Source organism: Alternaria viburni (assembly GCF_023758015.1).
Source record: "Alternaria viburni strain BMP 2772 chromosome Unknown scaffold_12, whole genome shotgun sequence".
NCBI classification, from domain to species: domain Eukaryota; kingdom Fungi; phylum Ascomycota; class Dothideomycetes; order Pleosporales; family Pleosporaceae; genus Alternaria; species Alternaria viburni.
In genome coordinates, this window is record NW_026055781.1 from 648137 (window position 1) to 673599 (window position 25463).

At 54.2% G+C, this 25463-nt stretch overlaps 11 protein-coding genes across 11 annotated transcripts; 4 read left to right on the top strand and 7 right to left on the bottom strand.

Moving 5' to 3' along the window:
- Positions 1–204: 204 nt before the first annotated feature.
- J4E79_006262 (uncharacterized protein) lies at positions 205–1705 on the top strand (the record flags this gene model as incomplete). The annotated part of the gene is made up of 3 exons (XM_049355133.1): positions 205–451; positions 502–726; positions 777–1705. 3 exons carry the CDS (start codon positions 205–207, stop codon positions 1703–1705), a joined length of 1401 nt encoding a protein of 466 aa, XP_049210529.1.
- A 484-nt stretch (positions 1706–2189) lies between these two features.
- Positions 2190–3266, top strand: J4E79_006263 (uncharacterized protein; the record flags this gene model as incomplete). Its single annotated transcript, XM_049355134.1, has 2 exons — positions 2190–2744; positions 2829–3266. 2 exons carry the CDS (start codon positions 2190–2192, stop codon positions 3264–3266), a joined length of 993 nt encoding a protein of 330 aa, XP_049210530.1.
- Positions 3267–3419: 153 nt separating this feature from the next.
- Positions 3420–4856, bottom strand: J4E79_006264 (uncharacterized protein; the record flags this gene model as incomplete). The annotated part of the gene is made up of 3 exons (XM_049355135.1): positions 3420–3573; positions 3629–4418; positions 4475–4856. 3 exons carry the CDS (start codon positions 4854–4856, stop codon positions 3420–3422), a joined length of 1326 nt encoding a protein of 441 aa, XP_049210531.1.
- A 671-nt stretch (positions 4857–5527) lies between these two features.
- On the bottom strand, positions 5528–6222 carry J4E79_006265 (uncharacterized protein; the record flags this gene model as incomplete). The annotated part of the gene is made up of 2 exons (XM_049355136.1): positions 5528–6090; positions 6174–6222. The coding sequence occupies 2 exons, from the start codon at positions 6220–6222 to the stop codon at positions 5528–5530; spliced, it is 612 nt and encodes a 203-aa protein (XP_049210532.1).
- Positions 6223–6760: 538 nt separating this feature from the next.
- J4E79_006266 (DNA replication licensing factor MCM7) lies at positions 6761–9347 on the bottom strand (the record flags this gene model as incomplete). The annotated part of the gene is made up of 4 exons (XM_049355137.1): positions 6761–6850; positions 6907–8824; positions 8871–9249; positions 9299–9347. 4 exons carry the CDS (start codon positions 9345–9347, stop codon positions 6761–6763), a joined length of 2436 nt encoding a protein of 811 aa, XP_049210533.1.
- A 253-nt stretch (positions 9348–9600) lies between these two features.
- Positions 9601–13281, top strand: J4E79_006267 (uncharacterized protein; the record flags this gene model as incomplete). Its single annotated transcript, XM_049355138.1, has 1 exon — positions 9601–13281. One exon carries the CDS (start codon positions 9601–9603, stop codon positions 13279–13281), a length of 3681 nt encoding a protein of 1226 aa, XP_049210534.1.
- Positions 13282–13430: 149 nt separating this feature from the next.
- Positions 13431–14161, bottom strand: MPC1 (pyruvate transporter mpc1; the record flags this gene model as incomplete). Its single annotated transcript, XM_049355139.1, has 3 exons — positions 13431–13722; positions 13870–13942; positions 14089–14161. The coding sequence occupies 3 exons, from the start codon at positions 14159–14161 to the stop codon at positions 13431–13433; spliced, it is 438 nt and encodes a 145-aa protein (XP_049210535.1).
- A 706-nt stretch (positions 14162–14867) lies between these two features.
- Positions 14868–15725, bottom strand: J4E79_006269 (uncharacterized protein; the record flags this gene model as incomplete). The annotated part of the gene is made up of 4 exons (XM_049355140.1): positions 14868–14974; positions 15024–15429; positions 15482–15553; positions 15693–15725. 4 exons carry the CDS (start codon positions 15723–15725, stop codon positions 14868–14870), a joined length of 618 nt encoding a protein of 205 aa, XP_049210536.1.
- A 274-nt stretch (positions 15726–15999) lies between these two features.
- On the top strand, positions 16000–16627 carry RPL11 (60S ribosomal protein L11; the record flags this gene model as incomplete). The annotated part of the gene is made up of 3 exons (XM_049355141.1): positions 16000–16002; positions 16058–16419; positions 16471–16627. 3 exons carry the CDS (start codon positions 16000–16002, stop codon positions 16625–16627), a joined length of 522 nt encoding a protein of 173 aa, XP_049210537.1.
- A 1528-nt stretch (positions 16628–18155) lies between these two features.
- Positions 18156–19765, bottom strand: J4E79_006271 (uncharacterized protein; the record flags this gene model as incomplete). The annotated part of the gene is made up of 3 exons (XM_049355142.1): positions 18156–18779; positions 18833–19300; positions 19352–19765. The coding sequence occupies 3 exons, from the start codon at positions 19763–19765 to the stop codon at positions 18156–18158; spliced, it is 1506 nt and encodes a 501-aa protein (XP_049210538.1).
- Positions 19766–23651: 3886 nt separating this feature from the next.
- On the bottom strand, positions 23652–24902 carry J4E79_006272 (uncharacterized protein; the record flags this gene model as incomplete). The annotated part of the gene is made up of 1 exon (XM_049355143.1): positions 23652–24902. The coding sequence occupies one exon, from the start codon at positions 24900–24902 to the stop codon at positions 23652–23654; it is 1251 nt and encodes a 416-aa protein (XP_049210539.1).
- Between the last annotated feature and the right edge of the window lie 561 nt (positions 24903–25463).

Consider the following 25463-nt stretch of genomic DNA (forward strand, 5'->3'; position numbering starts at 1 on the left):
TGGACTATGGGCTGCGAGGGAGAAAATGGCAGATGCAAGGTTGAGGTGTTCGTGGCTGTAATGTTTCTGAGGTTCGCGTCGCGTGGTGTTTCGGACCAAACTCCTAAAATCCGTCCGCGCCCTCCTGCCAAGACCGATCTACCTGGATGATAACAGCTCAACCTGGCACCATGTTTCTTTTCACCTGCATCTCCTATTTTGAAAATGAAAATGGAGAAGGCGGGCGACCTCCCTACCAGCCAAAAGCTTGCGCCAATGCAGCGCCGGTCCTCGAGACGGCGCCTGTGCAAGTTTGATGACGTTATCTTCCTCGTAGTCCTCTTCCTTATCGCGTCGACCATATGGCTCACAGAGATCCGAACGTTGTTTCCAGGCCACAAGCACGCATGTGGAAAGCCATTGACAGTTGAAGAGAGAGCGATCAAGATACTGCAAGAGAACCCACTCATTGGTCAGCCGTACGGACGTGAAATGCAGGTCCACATGCTGACTACCCAAGAGATGGCCATAACGATCTCATGATCTTCATCCGGGGCAAATACAACAACCGTATTTACAATGAATCCGGCAGCGATTTCGCAGACAAGTTCGAGAACGGTGGACTAGCGCAGCATGTCGATACTCCTCGCCTCGAAAAGGGACGTCAAGGTGGTGCCTTCTGGAGTGCCTTCTGGCTCTGTCCATTGGGCGACGAGACGAACTTTGCTGACGAAAGATATCACAATAGTAAGGCAATCTGACTCGACAGAGCATTGGATCAATACTAATGTATGCAGTCGTGAAAGCAACTCTCGGCCAGCTAGATCTATTCAACCGCCTGGGGCAACAATACCCAAAATACTTCACTCCATCGCGGAACAGCGCGGAAGCCATCAAAACTTTTGAAAACGGTGGTTTCATTGCTCCAGCAGCTATCGAAGGGTTGCACCAAATCGGCAACTCGGTCTCTACTCTGCGACTTTACTACCAGCTTGGAGTCAGATACGCGACTCTGACATGGAACTGCCACAACAAGTATGCCGATGCAGCAATCGAGACGGGATCCGACTGGAGCGCGCGTATTGCAAAACCGTACTGGAAAGGTCTCAGTCCCGCAGGTCGCGACCTCGTCAAGGAGATGAACCGCCTAGGAATGTTAGTAGATCTAGCGCACGTGAGTCAAGACACCATGCGCGACGTACTCGTCGGTCGAGGTGACGGGAAATGGAACGGCAGTATCGCGCCACCAATCTTCAGCCACAGCTCCGCACACGCGATCTGCCCGCATCCGCGAAACGTTCCCGACGATATACTTCAGCTCGTCAAGCAGCGCAATTCTGTCGTCATGGTCAACTTTAATCCAGACTTTGTATCCTGCAAGGCTTCGAAAACGCCAAATTCCTTCCCAGATTTCGTCCCGGAGAACAACACCCTAGCGCACGTCGTACGTCATATCAGACACATTGGAGAGTTGATTGGGTATGATCACGTTGGGATTGGCACGGATTATGATGGTATTGAGACCACTCCCGAGGGGTTGGAGGACGTATCTAAGTTCCCTGACCTTATCGCCGAATTGCTGAGGCAGGGCATAAGCGATGAGGACGCTGCAAAGATCGCAGGACGGAACCTTCTTCGTGTCTGGGACGAGGCTGACAAGGTGTCGAAGGAATTGCAAAAGACGATGCTGCCCTTGGAGGATGAGCTGCATGAACAGTGGGCTTAATATGTACACGTCTGTCTTCACTACTGCAAAGGAGGTTGGACCTGGAGCTCCTGACCGCCGACCTTGAAACTGAACTGTTCTGAGTACAAAAGATGGTATATACGTCGGGGGTTATGCACCCGATTTTGGGCACAGTAAGATGTGACACGAAAACGACCCGTAAAAGCATTGTTAGTTTGATACTGTCAACACGTGTTTGCGCGATGAGGCGGGTGGTGAGTGGCTGAGCTCCACCCCAGATCACACCACTTCTCAGCAGCCCAGGCCTTGGCAACGTAACACGACATGCGACTTCCAAGGCACATGAATGAGTAGAGTATATATATCCTCAAACGATGGAATCTCCACATCCTCTCACTATTAGCCCTACAACTCACTCAGATTCCGCGCCTCTCACCACCTAACTTCTTCTACCGCACAAACACCTCGACAGTGCAACTACCTACTCACACAACCACAAGAACCAACAACCCATAACAACGCAATGGCATCCCCCAAACTAAAAACCGCAATCGCCATCCTCGGCTGTGGCGACGTCGGCTCCACCCTAGCCTACACCCTCATCCTACAACCCATCTGCTCAGAAGTAATCCTCGTAGACCCCAAAACCACGCTCCTGGAAGCCCAAGTCCGCGATCTAAACGACGCCACCTACCGCGGCGGCACCTCTGTCCGCGTGCGCGCCGGAACGCACGCCGACGCCGGCCGAGCAGACATCGTCGTCATAACCGCCGGCGCAAAGCAGAAGCCAGGAGAATCACGCTTATCCCTCTTATCTCGTAACCTGCACATCCTAGAGAGCATTTTCAGTGCCATGGCGCCGATTAGTCCGCACACGATCTTGCTGCTTGTGGCGAATCCAGTGGATATCCTGACGTATTTTGCGAGGCGGTTGTCGGGTTTGCCCGAGAGTCAGGTGTTGGGAACGGGGACGAGTTTGGATTCTGCGAGGTTGAGGGGCGTGCTGAGTGAGAGGGCGGGGGTGGCGCCGAGTAGTATTGATGCTTATGTGTTGGGGGAGCATGGGGACAGTCAGTTTGTGAGTACAGTTTCCCTGGTTCCTTTGCGGGGAGAGGGGAGGGTGACGAGACAGGAGAGATAGACATGCTGATATAAGATACAGATTGCGTGGTCCAGCGCTACTATTGGCACAACACCGCTCTCTCTTGCTCTTCCGCCAGACACGATGGCCCAGGAGTTCAAGGGCCAAATCTCGGCTCATACTCGTGGAGCAGCTGGCGCGATCATCGCGGCGAAGGGTTGCACAAGCTACGGTATCGGAAATATCGCGGCTGGTATCTGCAAGTATATATTGTTCGACTCACGATCCGTTCGGCCCTTGTCCTTCTACCAGCCTGAGCTGGGCTGCTGCTTGTCAATGCCAGCAGTAGTTGGGCGAAAGGGTATCATCAAAGCCATGCCAGTTCAGCTTGACGAGGTGGAGAAGGCGCAGTTGGAGGCCTGTGCCAAAGGACTAAGGGCTGTGATTGAGGGAGCTGAGAAGGAGTTGAGCGCTGATCGTGAGCTGGAGAAGGCACTAGCAAGCGACAAGGGGGTCTGAGGCTACACGCTTCCATGGAAAAAGTACTGCTTGATACACGCCGGATGTGTACTCCTTCTTGAGTAGTTACTCAAAAAGTATTTTCACAGATACGATACACTATTGCCCGATATCTCGTAGTCCACATACAAGCATGCTAGCCTTCATCTCTCTTTACTCCACCGCCAACTTGATCTTCACAACCAATCCGTAGATGCTTCCAACCTCATAAGACGCACGAATCGCCTCCTTCCTGCTGTCCATGTCGATATATGCCGTTCTAGTCCTCTTGACCGGCTCGCGTTCGGGAAGGATGGTGATGTTGCGACTAGCGAACTCTAGTTAGCGCATGCATTCACTGACGTGTATAGTGTATGACTTACATGTCCCATCTGTACTCGATAAAGAGTATGCGGATGGCTTCCTCGTCTACGCTAGCAGCGAGATTGGTGACGATCAAACGGTTTGGTAGAATTTTCTTCTCCTCGATCGCGTGATACTTCTCTTCCTCTTCCAGGACGTACTTGATGGTGGCGTCGAGTTTCTCGTTCTCCCTCCTCACCATGTCTTCCCTCTCCTTCTTGGCCTCAGACTCATTCATATCTGGACGTTGTATGCCTTTCGGCTCGAGTATCGCAGTTGTGTCTTGTGGAGAGGCTGGTGTCTTGTCGACAACAGATACGGCCTGGGCGGTTCTGCGAGAGCTGTCGGGGGTCATGTTGGAGGGTGCAGAGAACATAGCGTTCATCTTCGCGCGGAGAGTCTCGAGATTATCGTCTTCATCATTGGAACAGTTTGTGTCAGGGATTTGCTTCTCTTCACCTGATTCGGCAGGCATGGCTTCCTTGTTGTCCATGGTATCGTCTTCGTCAATGTCGACGCCTAGGCGCTCGGCTAAAGCTGACAATTGGTCTTCCTTGTTCAATCTGAGGTCTGCGCCCATGGCTTTCGGACTGTTGTCGCGTATAACAACAACATCCTTTGACGTGGACAGATCTCGCTTCATATCTGCCAGCATTTGTGCTAGATTGTAGTCACCATCAAGCGTCTCGCTGGTACCAATATCTGAACGCTGTTGCAGCGACGAATCGAGCTCCGCGAGCATCATCTTGGGATCCTCGGCATGGTACGACAAGTAGCCGCCGCGCAGCTGAACCTGTGTCTCTTGCATGTCTATTTGCGGTTTAGTCGGGCTGAGTTGAGCGATCATTCGATGCCTAAATGCGTACCTGATGATCCTTCAACAGACGCAGCCGCCGTTGGCTCGTCGCTCGCAATGTTCTCGTCACTTTTGTAAGCTTTTTCAAGCTCGGGACGATCGTCGCAAGAATCGCTGCCCTGTGATAGCTCAGGCTCGGGGGTGACAGGAAGCTCTGGTGCAGCTTTTGGTGTTGATGGGATGGGTACTGGCCTCGAACGCCTCTGCTGTAGCTCTTGTAGTTCAGCGTTGCGACGCTGACTTGCTTTGACGAGCACGTCCGTAATGCTGGCGAATTGGCGGTTGAGCAGACCGTTTGTTGAGGCCGCAGCAGCTCGATCTCGGTGTTCCATCCTGGTCCTGGTCCCGGTCTGTTTGCGTCCGCGAGCGGAAGCTGCCTGTTGCCGCGACATGATTGGTAATGCTTTCCCCTGACGTAACGTAGATGAAGAATCCATGAAGTTCAGTGGCCGCAACTACCTCTTGCTTGCTCGGCGTAAGTCCTCCCGTGAGCGGTGAGAAGGTGCGACCGTGTGCGTATCTGTCAATCGGTGAAGTGAGTAGCACTAGCCATCGGTCAACATATCCCCAATCAAGCTGAAATGTCGCGGTGTGTCGAAACAAGAGGTGCCAGTCGTTGTGAAGGATGTAGATGAGGTTGGCAGGGGAGAAAGAGAGGTCAGGCAGGTGAGAGTTGTTATTGTTGTTAAGTTGTGCCAAACAGGAAAGCGCTACCAAACCGAATATACACCGCTGACGCTTTTTGAGGTGAGTTCAGATGGTAGGATTGAATCGATCGTGGAGACAGGCAGGATTCGTATGTATCAAGGGAATAGCGGTTGATACTAAGCACATAGAGGAACCTGAAAGATGTTAAGTCATGAACAAGTGCATCTCACGAAGAGTGTTATGTACCCAATTGTTCCTACACAACTCGTTTCGCATACCACGAACCGTTCCCAACTCTTGATAACTACACATGACAGAAGAGAAGAAAAGCTGAGAGCCTACTTGACCCAAATTGAGTTCCTTGAGATGCGAAAGCGCTACCCCAAAGCCCACTCATGAGCAGCGAATTTGTTTTCTACTGCTTCTTCTTCCCAGCGCCCTTGGCCTCCGCAGCCTTGCGTTCAAACTCCTCGATCTCCTTCTCCTCAGCCCTCTTGGCGTACCACTGCCCGGCCTGCAGTACCAGCACACCCACGAGCACCAGCGCCAGGATTGTATTACTAGCCGCAAAAACCCTCAACGTGTCCTCTCTTGAGATGTAATCTCCCATATCTTCGTCCGTGATCTCACCCGGCGCCGCCTTGTTCACGTCACCGTAGATACCCGCTGTCACGACCCTGAACCCCTTGACGATGTTGGTCAGGTAGACGGTGATACCAGCCATGTAGAGTACAAGCGATGCGCCATCGAAGAGCATGTTGGCTTGGTTGGGCTTGAAGAGCTTGATGAGGAAGCCGAGGAGGCCGGTGCCGATGGCTAGGTTGAGGATGCGCGATACGATGGGAGGCGAGGCATAGAGGAACTTGATGTGCGATTCAAGGATGTCGAAGTAGGCTGATCGGTCGGCGGGCATGGTCCATAGGACATTGTAGTCGTATGGGAGTTGCGCAAACATGATGCCGAGGAAAAAACATGTTGCTGCGGGTTCGTCAGCAGGTGCAATGGGGGCGCAATCAAGTGTTGTGGATGTGGGTGGAGGCAGCACGGAGGGGTGCACTTACGTCCTACCACCATGAATTGCGCAAAGTTGTTTGCTGCGCCTGGAGCCATTGTGAAGAATTCTGGGGAGCGCGAACTCGTCTGGGGTTTGCGGTTGATCGAGAAATCACAGTGAGAGGAGAGGAGAGCCGGCGCAAGCTTATCTGGCTGGTTTCTGCCGCGTCGCGAGATTCGCAGTTGGAGGTAACCTCTTTAAGAAGGTAAGACCGTGGACGAGACTCGAAGCGAATTCTCACCACATAAGTAATCAGAGGAACTGCGAGTGGCTGTGAGAGATCGCACAGTGAAACAGGGCTGGGAAACGTGAGTTTTCCCACTTTTCGGAAGCGACCCCGCGAGGGTTCACCACCCCCCATGATGCTTGCCTGCAGACGGCTGCCTTGGCATGTGACAGCCACCCACGACCTCACGCGACATTCGGCGGGCGGCCGTGGAAGAACAATTTGTACATCGTTGCTTCATTGGAATTTCTATGCGAAGCTGCTGCAAGCAAAATAGACGCGCGCTAAGCGTCGTTCGGATATCCAACGCCTTGGTACGCCGTAACCAGATACATCTACATCCTCTGCCGTCGCTTCCCTCCCATGCTTTAGAAGTCGTTATCGGCGTCCATATCCTCATCTTCCAGACCAGCCTCGATAAACACAAGCCTTGTGCCCTCTCCGGTTGTTTGCCAGACCTGTCAGAAAGCGTTAGCATCGTGCATAAAATCAAACGTTTGGCGATGGTACTTACGTCAAGCATGGAGTACTCGTCAATGGCCTGCTCGAACTGATCGGCTGTGAAGCCCTTGGCCAGGACTCTTTCCCTGACTCTGCGAAGATCGAGCTCACCCCTGGTGCCATCACCGACAGCAGCAGCACCGCTCGCCTCCATGGACTTGATGAGGTGGTAGATTTTACTGCTTGGAGTGTGATCAATCCCACGGTTCTCATCGGCGTACAAACTGGCCTTGCTGACTTCGGTAAGGCGGAGAGCCTCGTCTACATCTTCCGAGATGACCTGTTCGGCGAACCGCAGACGTGCCAGAGCCTGCGCAAGACGGAGTACACCAAGCAGCGTACGCGGTGAGGTGTGGGTAAAGGCCTTCTTGTTGCCGTCGTCGCGCTTTTGCTGTTGACGCATGCGCACGTAGGCACCAACCATGTAATCCGAAACCTCCTTTGGCACAGTTGGTCGGTATGATCGCGCGCGAGCAACCCATTGTCGTACTTCGGCCGGGCTGAAGATGATGCCGCCAGGCGCTTCAGGGTGAGCGTTATGCATGTGCACGTGGGTGACGTGACGTGCCAGCTCTTCATCAGAGTCTCGCGCAGGGGTATCAAGGATGAGGAACAGGACGTCGAAACGTGAGAGAAGCGCAGCAGGAAGGTTGATGTTCTCAATCGGCGAGAGACGAGGGTTGTAGCGGCCGTACAATGGGTTGGCGGCTGCGAGGATTGATGTGCGGGCATTCAGAGTGGTTGTAATACCAGCCTTGCTGATAGAAATGGTTTGCTGTTCCATGACTTCGTGGATCGCCGTTCGGTCGCTGTCGTCCATCTTGTCAAACTCGTCAATACAGCACATGCCGTTGTCAGCCAAGACGAGAGCTCCTCCTTCGAGCACCATTTCATCGGTGACTGGGTCGCGCATGACGGCGGCGGTGAGACCAACGCCACTGCTACCACGACCAGTAGTGTAGACACCACGAGGTGCTACTTTGGTAATGTACTTGAGCAATTGGGATTTGGCCACACCGGGGTCACCCATCAAGCAGACGTTGATGTCACCACGGATGCGCATGCCGTCGCCGACCTCCTTTGTGACACCACCGATGAGCTGGAGCAGAAGAGCCTTTTTGACATCGACGTGACCGAAGATCTCAGGTGCGATGGATCGCGATAGGTACTCGTACAGCTGGCCAGTCCTCTCAAGCTCGTTCATCCGTCGGAGAGTTGGTTGAGCAAGCACAATGTCGTCGTAGGCCTTCTTGTGTTGCATGACATATTGTGCTTCGAGGTATGTGTCGGTAAGGAGACCAGCCCGGATGGCCTTGAATCCAGTGTAGGGCGTGGGGAGGAAGATACCAGCACAATCGATGACATCTCCGGGGTTGATCTGCCTGACAAGCGCGCCGTGGCAGTGGATGGTCAATTGCCTGGGAATATGGCCCACGGGTACTTGGTCCGCCATCTCCTGGATCTTGACTTCTTGGAAAGGAAGGAACTTGGAGGCGCGCGTAGAAAGGAAGAGCTGGCCCTTGGTCTTGTTGCTCTTGCAGTCGTCGGACGGGCACTCGACGAGCGGAGTGAACTGCTTGGTGGTCACGGGCTGGAAGACTTCACTTCCGCAGCGATCGCAAGAGTAGGCGTTGACCTGCACAGCAGGCTTGACGTCCGACACTCTGGTTGCAATACCACGGACTGTGATGAGATGGCCCAGGTGCTCTCCTCGCACGTTGCGGACAGCCAGCGCCTTCATGCTGCGCTGGCTGCTGGAACCAGACGGTATCCTGGGCCTGAAGTTGAGCGTGTATCGTCTCGTCAAGGCAGGAGGAAACATGGTCTCGGGCGCAGCCTGTGCGTTGTCGTCGACTCCCTGCATCTCCTGCTGTCTCTCGTTGCGCTTCGAGCGCTGCGTCATGATCACGTCCAGGACGTCGTCCTTGAAGCTGGTGCTGTTAGTCTCTGTCTGGGCAGGATGTCACGGGGCCGTACTCTAGTTCTCTGGTGGGTGCGGGCAGGCACTTGTCGACTGCGCGCGAGAAGATCTCGATGTAGTGGTGTGCATTGCGCTCGATGGACTCGACCAGCCGGTAGTTGTGCTCGTCGTCTGAGGTCGCCTTCTCGTAGGCCTCGACGTCGTTGAGGTCTATCTGGATCTCGTCGCGCGCGCGGTTCGCTACGTCTTGGAGTTGGTCCATGTACTTGAGCTTCGACTTGGCGCGGGACTGGGCTCCGTTGGGCGCAGGGTCGTCCGAGTCGTCCACCATGTCGTACTCCTCGTCGCCATTGCCGCTGATGTTCAGGCCCTGGAGCTGGTCGGCCGCGTCGGTCGAGGCTGATTTGTAGTTTTTGAGGAAGTCAACAAAGGCGGCTGGCGGGTGTTAGCTGCGGGTTTCAGTGTTTTGCGCGTGCATACACACCCTCCTGCTCGTCGTAGTTGACGGGCGCACTCGTGGTAAGGAGCGCCATGGTGTCTGGGGCTGGTGTCGGGGTCGTCGTCGAGGGTTGATGCAGCGGGGAGGGATGCGCGGTAGCAAAATTGGGGCTGGTCGCGTTGCAGCTCTGAGGCGCGTCGACCCGCGTTCCCACGCCCGGCGACTAGCACCGCTTTGGGGCACCGCCGCCGCCCTGCACCTCGACCTCGGCCCGCGTCGAGAGCTCGAGGTAGGCGGCATACGACACCGACAGCTGCACCGCCATTCACTCCTCCACCCTCGCCGCCATGCCGCCCAAGAAGCCCGCCGGCAATGCTGTCCAGGCCGAAGTTGCCCTGCAGCAGTCGTTGAAGAATTGCCTGGTCAACCTCCCGTCCTCGCTCGTCTCCGTGCTCGTCAACGCCAACACCGTCGCCCAGAATGTCGTCGTCGAGCTCACGTACCGCCAGCCTCCCCCACCGGGTGCGTCGGACAACAGGAATGCCGCGCCCAAGTCGGTCTTTGTAGGATGGACGGGCATGCAGAGCAAGCGCCGCATCGCGCCTGTCGTCGGACGAGATGGCCTGAGAGGCAGCCCGGCAGTCAGCCAACAGGACCTGCCAGCAGTAGAGGTGGATGCCACCTTCGCCAGGCTGATCGGGCTCCAAGAGGGCCAGAAGGTGGGCATACTGCTGCATCTGGACCCTCCACAGGCGCATACCATCAACATCGAGCCATTGACCCCTGTTGATTGGGAGATGATAGAGCTGCACGCCCAGTTCTTGGAGTTGAACTTCCTCTCTCAGATACGCGCGCTCCCGAACCCCCAGGCCCAGTCGCCGCATCCTCTCACGCTGCACCTGTCTCCCACGACCACGGCGAACATCACCGTCACCTCCATCGCGCCCGCACCGCCCAACACCTCACTCTTCGTCAAGATCTCGCCCGACGCCGAGGTCATCGTTGCGCCCAAGACACGGCAGAAGGAAAGGAGCTCGACGCGCGAAAGCAGAAGTGTAGGCGCTGCATCGAGGAAGAGCGGAAAGAGCACGGCAAGCACAGTCCGGCGGCGCAGCGGTCGCGAGGATGCCGCGAGCAAAGGCGTCATCTTCCTGCGTGGAGTTGATCGCAGTGTCGCCCAAGAGTGGTTCGACGAGGAAGAGGACGCAGACGCCGAGGGCATGAAGGTGTGGGTAGACAAGGACGTACTCCTCACCAAGGCTCTCAGAGGCGCCAACTGGGTCTCCGTGTCAATCATCAAGCCCGCCGGGCTACAGGAGCCCGTGGACATGTCCAAAGAGCAGGAGCAGGAGAAGCCCGCAACGCGCGTGGTCGCCAAGATCATAGCATGGGAGGACGCGCCGGATAGTCGACATGTGGCGCTTTCAACCGATCTCTGCAAAGTTCTGGGCTTCGAGAACTTTGTGGGCGGTCTCATCCGGATCGAAGGTGCTCCAGCTCAAACGCCCAAGCCGCCGGCCATGAAACCGCAAGGTACGAAAGAATCGAGGGAACCTGTCGTCAAGTCTGTCAAGATCATCCCCTTTTCCACCATTGCATCACAGGTCAATGCGTCGTTGAAGTTTGGCGGTGAGTCCAAGCAGGACCAGGAAAATGCCATACAGAAGATCAAGACAACATACGGAAAGAAGAACGGACTCCTGGACGGGCCACTTACAGACGGAATGATCCTGCCTCCTGTGAAGGACTCCGAGCTTGGTTGGCAAGGAGGCATTGTAAGGTTTGAGCCGCCATCATCGACAGCCGGAGTCTCATGGGTGCTCTTCCCGGAGAGGAAGCCACCACTCGAGCTAGGTCAAGAGGTGCCAACGCCAACAAGCTGGGCCAAGGGCTGGCAGCAAGGTGACCCGCTACCGCAGACGCCTGCGAACCTGGTCGGCATAGACCCTCTCATTCAGCAACTACGATCACACCTGACGCACAACTCTTCCGTCTTACTCACAGGTGGCCTTGGAGCAGGAAAGTCGCAATGCGCTCAACTGCTTGCCCATCAGCTGCGGACCGAGTATCTATTCAACACCATCTATTTTCCCTGCCGCAAACTTGTAACGGATGAGACGCGAGTCGCGACTATCAAGGAGACTCTGAACAGATTGTTCGCTTCTGCCTCATGGGGCGCAAGAGGCGGCGGGAATGCAGTAGTCATTCTTGACGACTTGGACAAGCTTTGCCCTGTAGAGACTGAACTTCAAGTTGGCAACGAGAACGGACGGAGTCGGCATGTTAGCGAGTGTCTGATCAACATCGTCAGGCAATACTGCTCCATGGACTCTGGTGTAGTCTTGCTAGCAACTGCGCAAGGTAAAGAGGCGTTGAACAACGTCATCGTTGGCGGACACATTGTCCGCGAGATTGTCAGTCTCAAAGCGCCCAACAAAGACGGTAGAAGGAAGGTCCTTGAGATGCTTGCTTTCAAGGATGCCAAAACAGAGCAGTCGAAGGAGCCCAATGGCCATGCTTTCCCGCCATCTCCATCTACCAGTCGACCTAGTACCGCTCACCGCAGTCACCCTAGCACTGATAGCATACCACAGCAACCCTCTGAGGATTACGCCTTTACCATCGACACTTCCATTGACTTCCTCGACCTCGCTGGCCAGACAGACGGCTACATGCCTGGCGATCTTGTGCTACTTACATCGCGCGCCCGTAACGAGGCACTGATTCGTTCAGTTACATCGACCGCCCCTACTGTTTCTCTTACGCGGGACGACTATACACAAGCTCTCTCCGGCTTCACGCCCGCTTCCCTGCGAAACGTCACCCTTCAGTACTCCACCACGAAATGGGATTCTATTGGCGGTCTCCATACAACACGACAGGTTCTCCTAGAGACCCTTCAATACCCTACAACCTACGCACCCATCTTCGCAAAATGCCCACTACGTCTCCGATCAGGTCTACTCCTGTACGGCTACCCAGGTTGCGGCAAGACTCTCCTCGCATCCGCCGTAGCAGGCGAGTGCGGCCTGAACTTCATCTCAGTCAAAGGACCAGAAATTCTCAACAAGTACATTGGTGCCTCTGAAAAGTCTGTCCGTGATCTCTTCGAACGCGCAGAAGCAGCGCGACCTTGCGTTCTGTTCTTCGATGAATTCGACAGTATTGCACCGAAACGTGGGCATGACTCAACGGGTGTAACAGACCGTGTCGTCAACCAACTTCTCACCCAGATGGACGGAGCGGAAGGTCTTTCAGGTGTCTATGTCTTAGCTGCTACGTCGCGACCCGATCTGATCGATCCTGCGCTCCTCCGTCCCGGTCGTCTCGACAAATCCCTTCTATGTGATATGCCAGACGTGGAAGAGCGCATCGACATCCTACGTGCCGTAACACGCAAACTGCATTTCGCACCCAGCCTTCTAGGCGACGGACAGGAAGGCGAGAATCTCCGCGAAATAGCAATGCGAACAGAAGGCTACTCCGGCGCCGATCTCCAAGCTGTGGTATACAACGCCCAACTGGAAGCCATCCACGACGTACTTGGAGACGTCGACCCCTCGAAGATCGATCACAAGAAAGATGGAAGCAGCGGTAGTGGCAATGGTAAAGAGAAGGGTATCCCAGATTTCTCCTACTTCCGCTACGGCGACGACCCTTCATCTACATCTACCTCTGCCCTAGCCACTTCCGCCCAACTCACCGAGCGCGCCATGATTGCTCAGAAAATCGCGGCTCTACAAGCTCTACGCAAGAAGCAGAAGCAGCTCCAGCGTTCTGATGGCTCGTCGCAGCGAGAAGACGAGGACAGGGCGACTAAAGAACAAGAAGACGGGGGTGAGAGGAAGGATCCGCAGATCCAATGGAAGCACATTGAGTCGTCTCTTTCCAGCGGACGTAGCAGTATCTCGGCTCAAGAGCGGATGCGTCTCGAGAAGATTTACAGAGAGTTTGTTGATGGGCGAGATGGAGATTTGCCGAATGGCCAGGGTGGAACGGAGATTGGAGGGAGGAGCAGTCTCATGTAATCAAAGCGTGCATAGTAGTGGTGTAGATCTTGGTCCAGCGTAACAAAAGTTGTATCATAGTAGGTTTGCGAAAAGTATGTATATCCATTCATACACAAGCTTACGCATGCATCCCCTCTCAACTCGGTATTCCCTGTCGTCCCATTTCTTTATTTCGGAATAACGCCCTTGACATCCTCCGCGACCTTCTCAAGCTTCTGCTCCGCCTTTCCCACCATACCCATCGCCCCGTCCTTTGCTTGTTCCGCCTTTCCTGCCAAGCTGGCTTCCCGGCCGCCGAAGTTCCAGTAGTTGAGGTAGCGGTACCCTTGGACGAGTTGCGAGGAGAAGTTGATGGCGTGGCATCCGAAGAGCAGGTAGTTGGCTGGTGTGACTGCCATGGCGTAGCGCATGAATGTACCGGAGTAGAGGGTGAGGGCGCCGGTCATGCGGCCGGAGATGCTAGGGTGGGGTTAGCTGAATGTTATGAGGAGGGGTGTGGTGGAATCAGGTCGAGGATGTGTAGATAGGAAGAGGGCGGGTTGCGTCGCGTATTGTTCAAGTGGTTTGGCCATAGTAATGTCGTGAAGAGGAGGAGGCAGCACGTACATCTCAGGATCTTTGCTCATGTCCGCAATAGCCGCAATCGGGATACCAAAGTTACTCGCCGGGCCCCAGAAATCTATCTTTGCGTTAGCCCACTACTCTCTCTTCCCTTCCCTTTCCTATCACTCCTCTATCAAATCTCCAAATCTTTCCTTCATCGCGCCCTCCTCCCAAGCTCTTGCAATGCGCAATCCCGCGAAGAGACGAACGAGGGAAACGTACGAGTCGAGCAAAAGTAATCCGTGTACTTGTTTGAGCGAATCTTCGCATTGAGGGCTTTGATCGCGGCGGCCATGTTGACTTATTTACCGGGAGGAAACCGAGGACCGAGTTGCGTGGGCGGCTTGACGTGGAAGCTCTCGTGGGTCGGTTTGTCGCAGTTTGCGAGTTGCGGACGCACGACGGACAGGTTGGGTGCCAAGCGATAATTGGGGGGCCGAACAACAGGGACCGGTGCGGGAACCGCAGACTGCCTTCCGACAACGGGAAAGACATCACGTGCACGGTGATGCTGGCCGGAAATACGAGGGAATAAATAGGATGGACTGTGTCACAAGCAGCTAGGTCGAGTAGAGCTGGCGAATTGCACGTTATTTCTTCTCCGGTGTCGTGTGGGATGGGGATGAAGCAATTGACATGGTCGCTCACTATGGCGAAGACTTTCAATATGGGCCCGTCAAACTTGGGTCATTAGAGCTAATCTCATGGTCAAATTGACGTGACTGATTCTTGTTCTGCATTTAACCTGGTGGTATGCTCGATGCCCCTCTAACTAAACTTCCGTACACTCTCGAACTTGGTATACTGCCCTTTTGGTGCTTTTTGCAATCACTACCACATCGCATCTTAGGGATACTTCTCCCTGACGATGTGTCGGACGTGTGTCTGGTCCTTTTCCTAGGTATCTCCTGAGACGTGCGATGTAGGCACGCGCCGTGTTCGATCGTCCAATGCCAAATCTTTCCAGTGATATCTTATCATGATCGTTCGTTGTCCTGCGTCTACCTGCCACCGAAGCCAGGCCCACCGCGACCAGGGAAACCGGGCGGTCCTCCGAAGCCTGGTGGTGCTCCGAATCCAGGTGGGCCACCAGCGGGAGGGAAACCGGCTATGGCTTGTTAGCAAACTTCCTCAAGTTATGACCCTGGGCAACGTACGTGGTCCACCAGGTCCGCCACGACCTGGGAAGCCAGGCGGGCCACCAAAGCCTCCAGGTGCGCCTGGGAAGCCACCGCCGAAACCAGGACCAGGACCCCCAACACCAGGAGCTGGGCCAGTAAGACCGACTGGGAGACCACGTCCAGCAGGACGCGCAACACCAGGTCCCGCAGCCAGCGCAGCAGCAGTAGTCGATCCTCCAGCGTTCCCGAGTCGCGCGGCAGGGTCGGCAGGCGGTGGTCCGTCGACAGATAATGAGATTACGTGCGCGCCACGAATAATAGTAAGTCCAATTGCGCGTCGCTCTTCAGTCTCGGTGACCTGCTGGGTTGCGCCGGGCGCGGCCTTGCCCCTTCTTCGTGTGCGTCGGAACTCTTCTGTGTCGGCGAGAACGAGGTTCATGTGCTGCAAAGATGGAGTTAGCAGAGTAGGCAGAGAAAGGGTACGCGACACTGACCTTGTCGAATGCGAGCATCTGCCCGACCATTTGTCTACCATCTTGGAGTGTAACTTTCATGCGGTAGTTGATCTGAACTTGTAAGTTGCATGCGACTGGGAGCGGATTCTGGAGCGCTTACTAGATTTTGCTATATCACCAGACGTCAGTCAGTTTCTATGCGCGTCTTCTCTCAGGTCAAAGACTCGAGCTGCTGGGCGGATTTACTTACCATCTTTCCCTGTCGGTTTGCGGCGCCAGACATGATTGGTAATGCGCGTCCGAGGACGACTCGAAATGCAGGGAAGGGTCTGTAAAAGTTCTGAGAGAGTATCCCCTTGGTGTTGGCGGTAGGCGGGGCGTATGGAGCTGCTCTGTTCGCGATAGAAGTTGCAGTTCGGAGCTCTGGCAGCCTGGCACGTGCGCCGCGGCTTGGCTCGCTTAAGCCACCTCCGCTCAAAAATGCCTTGAGAATTGCGACTCCAACACCAGCGACACGACAGCCCACCCATCGACTACTAACCTCCGCAGTCATCACCATGGTACGCACCGATCCTCGACCGCCAGTTTCTCTGCGCAAACTAACAGCCATGACAGTCCGACTCCAAGGCCTCCAACCCCATGCGGGAGCTCCGCATCCAGAAGCTCGTCCTCAACATCTCCGTCGGCGAGTCTGGTGATCGTCTCACTCGTGCCGCCAAGGTGCTCGAGCAGCTGTCCGGTCAAACCCCCGTCTACTCCAAGGCCCGCTACACCGTCCGCACTTTCGGTATCCGAAGGAACGAAAAGATCGCTGTCCACGTCACCGTCCGTGGCCCCAAGGCCGAGGAGATCCTCGAGCGTGGTCTCAAGGTCAAGGAGTACGAGCTCCGCAAGCGCAACTTCTCAGAGTCTGGCAACTTCGGTTTCGGTATCAGCGAGCACATCGACTTGGGTATCAAGTACGACCCCAGCATCGGGTATGTGGAATCTGGATCCTGAGCGAGGGAGACATTGGCTGACTCGAGCAGTATCTACGGTATGGACTTCTACGTCTGCATGACCCGCCCCGGTGAGCGCGTCGCCAAGCGCAGGCGGTGCCAGAGCAAGATCGGCTCCTCCCACAAGGTCAACCAACAGGAGACTGTCAAGTGGTACAAGAACCGATTCGAGGGTATCGTCCGATAAACGTATCGTCGGTTTGGGGGAAAGGAACGAAGTGAAGATTTTGCACGATCACCAGCATTTTCGGTCTCGGGGGGTTCGGTCCTACGGAGTCCTGGAATGTATCTTACAAAAGAGCAAGCATTGAACTTGCGGCCTATCAATGGAGCGACCTCGTCTCTAACGAGCGGGTCTACGATCACAAACACAATGGAGGCTTCACTTGGGTGAATGTTCCGCATAACCATTGTATGATCATCTCTGCTCGATGTCGTCGCATGTGATGTGTCTGTTCTGTTATTGCACTGACATGACAGGATCGACTAGCACCCCAAGATACTCGAATGTCATCACACTTGATCTACATGCCTGTGCGGGACAAGTGTGAATGACTGTAAGGTTGAGACGTCTAGACACGCATCTCACGTAATGCAGATTTGAGGACGACTAACTACCTAGGTACGCGATCCAAACCTGTCGTCATACTTGCTTATCCTCAAATGGATATACAGTAGGTGCGATACGGAATCCCCGCCACCAAGAACGTCGCGGGGCATCCAGGCGTTGCCCAAGCCTGCAAGTGGCGCGCACACAAGGGCTTTGACTTGAACATTCAACGCGGTCTCACGAAAACCTTGTTGTTGTACATCTGAATTTCTTTGATATACACGGACCGTTCATTCAGGAACATGCATATAGCTCCCAAGAGGACATTAGACTGAAAAGTCAAAACAACACAAGCACCACCATATATATCAGCCATAATACTCCCGTCTACATCAATGACCACCCTCATTTCTCCCGTCAGTCCACTTCATCTCACGCTCAGCCACTGGATTACGCAATTACCAGTTTATGCGCTGTGCCTGCGACAAAGTAGGCCGGGCGGCTGCGAGCGCCCCGTAGACCTCTCCTGCGGCCGTGGGTCACGGTGGAGTGGTTTGGCGAGACGCTCGGGTTGTGTGCGTGGCGTAGTCGCTGACGTTGACTGTGAGGCGTGGTTTTGCAGTGTTTGGGGTTGAATGACAGTGGTTCGATGGTCATGCGCTATGTGCGTCGCGTTGGCAGCGATTTTCTACGAAGGAATTCGCCGAGTGTTGCAGATGATCGCAGCAGTGTGGACACAACATTAATCAATATCACGTAAGCATTCAGAAATGCAAGTTCTGAAAGGTAAGATCTTTGTATTTCATCTGGCATTCTCAAAGATCACAATGGATCTGACTCTGCTCCATTCTGCTGCAGCAACCCCCCATCCCTCATGTCATATACAACGAGAGGCGTAGTAAGGAGGCGTTCTTACTTCAAAGGTATCTTAAAAACATTCCCAATCCCAGAACACCGATTAGCGATAGACGGAGAGACAGACAAAGGAAAAAACAAAGCCCGGCCGAAGCCTCGCTCCAAAGGGGTGGAAGAATGTACATTTCCTGATATCGTTGTGCGAAAACCATGCAACCAGATTCCAGATTGATTGAGAAGAGAAAGGTGAGGTGACGATGCGCGCTAAATCCACAGTACAACCCACGTTCAAGCAGCAAACTCAACGGCTTTATCGCTGACCCGTCACCGAAGAGCCAAAGTCAAAGCCTGTGGGTTGTTGCTGTTGTGGGGGTGGGTATGAGGGCGATGCTAGCGGTGTGTAAGCACCGGGGATGGGAACAGCAGCATACTGCTGTTCACCTGGCGCAGCAGCAACGTGCTCGTTCCTCCTTTCTTGGAAGCCTGGAGATGGCAGTGGTGGGGATACGGTGCCTGTCCGTGTGGGTGCAGAGTCGAAGCCATCTTGCTCGATCTTGGGTGTGGCACCAGTGACCTTGATAGGCGGTGCCTGGAGAGTGAATGGTTGGGGCTGAGCAATCTCGCGAGCGTAGGCGTATTGGACCTTGTCGCTCTCGCCAGCCTCAGCGGCAGAGTGCGGGTCAACGTACATTGGGTGACCTGGAGGTGGGCGCCAGCCGCCGGAGCGGGGTGACATGGGACCAAAGCCAGGGGTGTTGGGTGCGGATTGCGAGCGAAGCTGGGCGAGGTAGAGATCGGAACGGGCACGGTCGCGCATGGCCATGGACTTGCGGAGCTTGCGCTTAGACCAGAAGCGGTAGAAGACGATGCCGTAGATGGCAATGACTAGAACTTCGATTACGACTTCGATGATGCAGCAAACGAGAGCCCAGTTCTGATGAAGCGTTAGTATTCATTCTCCGTTGCCACCATGAAGAGTGTGCTTACCTGAAGACGGCAAACAAGGCCGTAGGCGATATCGTCCTCGAAGAGATGTCGTCGCTTGTTGTCAACGCAGGACCAACCCCACATGTCTTTGTTGTTGTTCTGCGCTTTGCTTTGGTTGAATACGGCTGCACCAACACCCCACATGACGATGCTAAAGATGAAGAATCCAACAGCAAAGACAGTGTAGTATGCCGCAACCTTTTCAGCTCGATGGTGACCTCCTCTCCAGTAGGCGATGATGACAAAGATAGACATGACGAGGGAGACGCAGGCGATGGACAGCAGAAGAATCTGAGGCCAGACCTTGGTGTTGTCGGCCCATGGTGGAAGGTTGTTCCTTGGTGCGAGGTTCTTTGTGGCGTTGAAGATGGCAAAGGCACTGGCGACCATGGCAAGGACGATGAGCGAGCAGGCAAAGTTGATGCCCCGTAGGAAGATCTTTGCTAGTCGAACGCGAACCTTGATTTTCTATGCATTATTAGCAACTGCATGTGACTGAAAGACTGACTGAAGACTTACCAAATCCTTTGCTTGCTCCTTGTCGGTCATGGCTTCCCGCTTCTCAAGCTGATGCTCTTCCCGGAAGGTAGGGCTCATGATTGACATTGCGCCGGCCGGCGTCCGGGGCGGAGCGCCAGGCGACTTCAATGCACTCTTGAGTGGGGTTTTGGGGGTTGGTGGAGGAAGGTACCTCCGATCGGTTTCTTCCATCTCGACGGATTGCATGTAGCCGAAGCCTGTGTCTGCGATCTGGGGTTGCGGCTTGTAGTGGTTGGTTGGGTACTCGATGGGCGACCGAGGAGGATCAACCGGCGAGTAGACTGATGTTGCTTCGGCGAAGCGTGCTGCGCGTGGAGTCCTGACGTCGAGGGAGTCTTTGGAGCTTCGTCGTTCAATCGTGATCTGGGTAATCTTTTTATCGTTGGCGGCCATTCTAAGAGAATCCAAGGTTCACTCGAGGAAGCTGGAGGCTTTCATGTAGTGAGACGGGAGAGAGAGGTAGAAATGTAAGACAGGACGACGACGACCAAAATCCAGGCCAGCTTAGACCAGTCGCAAGAGGGTAAGAGAGACAAATGATAAAAGACGCACGACGTATTACAATAAGAGACCTGCTGGAGAAAAGACGAGGTCTAGCAATGGGCGAAGCGCTGGGCTTTTAGGCTCAGGGCGCTTCGAGGAGGGAAGAGTCGAGGATTGGATAGTGGGGAGCACGGATGGTAGCAGGTGGAGAAGGTTGCGATGGGAAAGCGGGCGGGTACTTACAACGTTCTAAATGTATGGCGCCTAGAGGAAGGCTGCTGGGAGTACTGCAGGTGGGCGTCTGATAGGCTGGGTGGGGAGACGAGCTGGATGCCAATGGCGCGCAGAGCGAGGAGGGGAGTGGTGGCCCAGAAATAGACGCCCGGATGAAGTCGATAGACGATTTGCAAACGACGCGCATCCAGACCTGGACACTGCAGCGCGAAGAGCTTGGTTTAAGGGCAAATCTGACAGGGTGCTTATGCCGTCAGTCAGCGTGGCAATGGCAGTTTTCCTCGCAGGGCCGTTGGATGGGTCAGTTGTGCGTGTCTGCTCTTGCGCCTCCAGACGTTGTGAGGGCCGTCCGAGGTATAGGTAAAACGAGGAACAAAGCCATGCCCACGCCTCGTGCCCTCGGGAGCGAACTCTGTCCAGCGAGCTGGCGTCGCGGTCGGCAGGGCATTAAGTGGCTGACGTCCAATGAATGCAAGACGTTTGACGCCTGCAAAACGCGACATGGTGGTTGTCGCCGGTGAGTGGTTGAAGGGTGCAGGGCCTGTGCATCACGCAGAGTGGGCGCTAGGGCGGATTAAGCGTGCGGGAAGCGCGCAGCAAACTCAGACGACCAATGGCGGCGGGAAGGAGCCTCCAAGACGAGAGGGAAGGCGCCGCCCCGCTCTGATAGCGGCCCACCTCTCGTCGAGTCCAAGGGCGACATCGAGTCCCGACAAGACAGCAGCACGACACCACGGCACCTGCGTGTCTCCGATCCGCCTTCAAGGACTCGAATAAAGGATCCGCACGCCCGCTCGCACTTCATCAGCAGCCCATCTGGATCAATCCAAGAAGCCTTGGCTGTAAGCAGCTATCAATGCCGCTGTCGTGATGTGAGCGCTGCTGCATTGTGCGCCCAGGGTCTGCTGCACGACCAGGCACAACGCATGCTAAACCCCCTCGGATCGACTCACTAGCCTCCGACCATGATATTTACCTGGATATCGTCGGCCCTCTAGCTGCCTTGAGGTAGTTTTGTTTCGTTTCTTGCTGCACGGTTATTTTCGTCCATGGCTGCATCGTGGGGTAGTACGAGACCATGGCAATGATGCGCCAGGCTGCTAATAGGGAAACATCCTTCTTAGCAGTGGCGCGTTCGCATCTCTCATGAGGCCACGTTGGTCTTGGTCAGTGGGCCGTCGCGTGAGTTGACGGGAGGATGGAGACTGCCATGAGTTGCGCCTGTTCCCGCCCGTGCCTCATCACCTACGCCCCAGGGCCCGTCCCACTATGCAGACGATGCTGATGAAGTTCGCAGTTATCGGTCTCGGCTCACTCGTAGTCAAGACACCAACGCCCTTCCATGAACATCACGAGTACAAACCCGGGCTAAAGCTCTGCAATCTTCGCAATCGACACAGCCCAAAACTTGTCCCATCTCCAGTCGCTTCATCGTGTTCCTCGTCCCAGCCTGCAGGCGCCTGCATTTGCCACTCCTCCTCCATCATGCTAAATTTTACCAGCCTCCCATCTTCACCACCCTAATAATACCCCATCTCATGCATATCCTCGTTCCCATGCCCATAATTTACTACACTGGGACCATCCGTTCTCCGCCTGATGCACGGCGGGTGATCAGCCGGGGCCAAAACGGTCAGGCAACCCGTTTCGAAACTATTTTACCCTCTTTTAGCCTTCCAAAAACTCTGGCAGCACGTGGCCTGTGCGAGCAACTCCATAATCCTCCGCCTCCAGCTCGGATAGACTGTGCAATGTCAGAATATCTCACTCTAGTAGTCAATACAGCCATCTGGTACCGGCATCCTTCACATTTAATTCTGCATGCAACTATTTAGAGACTGCAGCACGCGACGCCGTTCCACATCTGCCTAAGAATACGAGACCAAGTCCTAAGTAAGCTTCCCACGCTCCTTCATACTTTAGTCCATTTCCAAGCAGTGTGAACAGCTTCTGCGTCATACACGTGTATATCACTATCACTAGATGTTTGCATAGGGCTTGAGTTGGTACAGAGGTGATGATGCAAGGCTATTGAATACACTACAAGGCCAGTGCCGTCATTACCGTTCAGGCATTGCTTCCGAAACTTCTCCGCTGCCGCGGCTGCCGTTTAAGCATTTGTTTAGGAGCTTCTCCACCACCCCGGTTTGCAAACAACGTCATTCTCCGGAGTCAAAGGCACGACCGCTACTACCTTGGTGCCCACGGCCTGACTTCATCAGCATTCTCCCCTTCGTTACTGAAGAGGCGACACATTGCTAGTAATCAAGTTCAGGGAGGGTAAAGTAGCTGCCACGAACAGCTCTTAAGATATCTTGCTAACTTATTACAAGTATGTAGCTCCCTTGCTATGCATTGCTAACGGGGTGCTAAGACATCTTACTATTCGTGCTAACAGCTTGACAGACAAAACTCGTATAATGGCATCTTGTACGTGTGCCTTCGCCAGCAACTGGCAGGTATATTCAGTGGATATCTGACAAGTGGCAAGTCTTGTATTCTACCAAAACAGGCAGCAAAAGCACATACTCGCTCCCAGACGGCCTCAACGCCGATGACATCCTCCAGATCCTGCACAATCATTCTCTGCTATCCCAGATATTCTGGCCACACTCATCTGCCACGGTCCGCATCCAGCCAAGTTCCATGTCAAACGTGTCCAATTTTCTCGTTGGGCAGCATGGGTCGGAATACAAAGCGACCCTGTGTAGCCAGCCAGATGGGGTGGTGTGCACCGAAGAAATGCCGCTAGGACTCAAGGCCACAATCACTTATGCGGTAGTTGATCGCGATCGACTTGCCAAACAGCAGATCGCGCGTAGCGAAGAAAGCGAAGCAGGCTCGACTTCGAGCTTCGTCAATACGTCCAACTCGTCCACCACACCGTTGGATCACCAACACTACCTGCTCGAGGAGATAGCAGCAACTGCTTTCAAACCAATCGCTTCTTTCATCAGGATAGGGCAAAACAAGCTCATTCCCAAGACAGAGAATCTAGTGAAGGTGTTGGAGCATCTAGGTGGGCCGCAGAAGGATCTCATTGCTGCGTTGTCGGAGTTGAATGGCATCAGAACACATGTAGATGCCGATATTTCGCTGGACAAGGCAGAGGATGGATAGCATGTCGCTCTATATCCGCAGGTACACTTGCCAAGCGCGCGAAGTACGAGGACGTATTTTACCAACGGCGATCTCGACTTTGTTGACTGCTTCAACGACTCGCAAGACACCTGTCTGCTCAATACTGATTCGGACTACCAGCAAATGTATAGGGATGTGCAGTATTACTACCCGCGTCTTATCAATTTCGGGCTGCGTGGTGGTCTTTCGCGGGGATGCGAGTTGAAGGGTTGCCTCGGTGTGAGAAGTGTAGATGATACAAGTGAAGGAGGAATATAGTATGATATAAATACAAGCACGTCTTAATGCTTGCTCAAAAGCTATGCACAGTGAGATGATCGGAATATGACTAAATAGAAAATAGTACAACGGAAGCGTCATCCGGCCTTCCACGACAGGAGTGATGCGAAGGAGTGCCTTATTAGTCCTTCAAAGCCCCAAGTTAAGGTTCAGATGACTTCTTATCTCTGCCTAATATCTTACCACAGAACAACGGTTCAGGATACAGGTCCTCTTCATCGTCGCTTGACGAGTTTTGTTCACTGACCTGATACCTATCCAGTCCATCGTCTACCCTACCCTGGCACGCAAAGCTGATACCCGAAAGTGTCTTCTTTCTCCCTGAGTGTACGCTGTCTAGTATCTCCATAGCAGTTTGCTTCAACGACTTACCGGTCTTCAACGTTGGTCCTACGACCTTGTCGTGCCAGTGTGTCGAGTGAGCGTCGTCGTTCGCATCTACGTTTGCTTTCCCTCGACCGTTGTGCTTGCTCTTAGCAGGACTGAGATGGAACCCAGGGAGATGAAAAGCTCGAGGTGAGGGTCGGCCAGTTTCTCTAGTCTTCTCATGGACGTAAGACGGCTGGGAGAAGGGTACGTCAGTGTGGGTTATGGGAAGGGGAAGTTCAGCTGTAGGTCCCGCAATTCTACCGCGTTCTACAGTTACGTTGACTGTGGTTTCTTGGATTAGTTCTATTAGTGGGACAGGACGTGAGATCTTGGACTTCAAAGATTGAGGTGCTCTGGAGGGCGAATGTTTCCACCATGAGTTGGACTCTTCTTTCTCAGCGGGCTGCTGGAAATTTACAAATGGCACGTCTTTAGCTCTTCGTACCTTCGGTGCTGTGTCTATTCTTGGGAAGGGAGGGTGAGCGTTGCTCACACCAACTATTGATCCAACTGTTCTTTCAGCGGTTATCGATGGTCCATAGATTGAGCTCGAGAAGCCAGAATCTCTACGCGCATCTGGCCTATCGGGTATGTTTACTTTGTTACTGTTATCAGTATGAGACGTCCGCGGCCGCAGCGGTGGGAAGAGAACTCCATCAGGACTTGTTGGGGGTGGAAGAGGACAAGGCGGTCGCCTTTCGATCTTCACCTTCGCCATGGTTTCGGGAGGCTTGATATCAGAGGGCTCATTACAAGCTTTCCTATGGCCAAGTGTCTGCTGGTACGCTTCCCAAACCTTCTGTCCCTCACCCTTTGGGCCTGCAGTGTAGATGTTCTTAGCTGTGCGGTACCAATGAGTCGGACCAGAAATAGCTTGCTTGTGATCACGTTTTTGCTTCCGGGTTGTAGCTTGAACCGTATCAGATGGTTCATCCAAAATCTGGTTCTTCCGCATGCGCTTTGTTCCTTGCTCAGGCCGTACTGTTGATGCTGAACAGCGAGGAAGGACGGCCGAGTCTGACATCTTCCAGGTCTGTTCAAGCTTCGAGAAGTCGAGAAGTCTTGGTGCTACTACAGGGCTTTCCTGGTATGATACCTTCGTATGGATTGCAGAAGGCTTTGAAGATAGTGATGGTGGTTTTGTCTCGTATGTCATCGATGACGACACACACGTCTCGGCGGGCCCGTCATTTGAGTCGCTGAGTAAACTGAACTTGTAATGGTTGGGCTGTGTTGGCCGCTGCTCAGTGTCAAGGTTCTGTTTGACTACCATCGAAGGGCCGGCTGTGACCCATTTCGTACCCCTCGTGTTTCGTCGCATGCGGTGTTCATTCTTGGTAAATGGATTGATGACTGTTCGCGGGTTAGCCATGGCGAAATGAGCTTTGAAGTTTTATGACCTCGCTTTCGGCGACTAACGGGAGGGCACTTCTAATTTTACGGTGTGGACGTAGTCGCTAAGGTAGTGAGCAGTGGTTACGCAAGAAGGGTAGCGGAGACGTGACGTGGAGTGAGAGAATACGCGCGCACCGGAACGACAATGCATACAGCACTCTTGAATGAAGTCAAACATCGTATTTCGAGT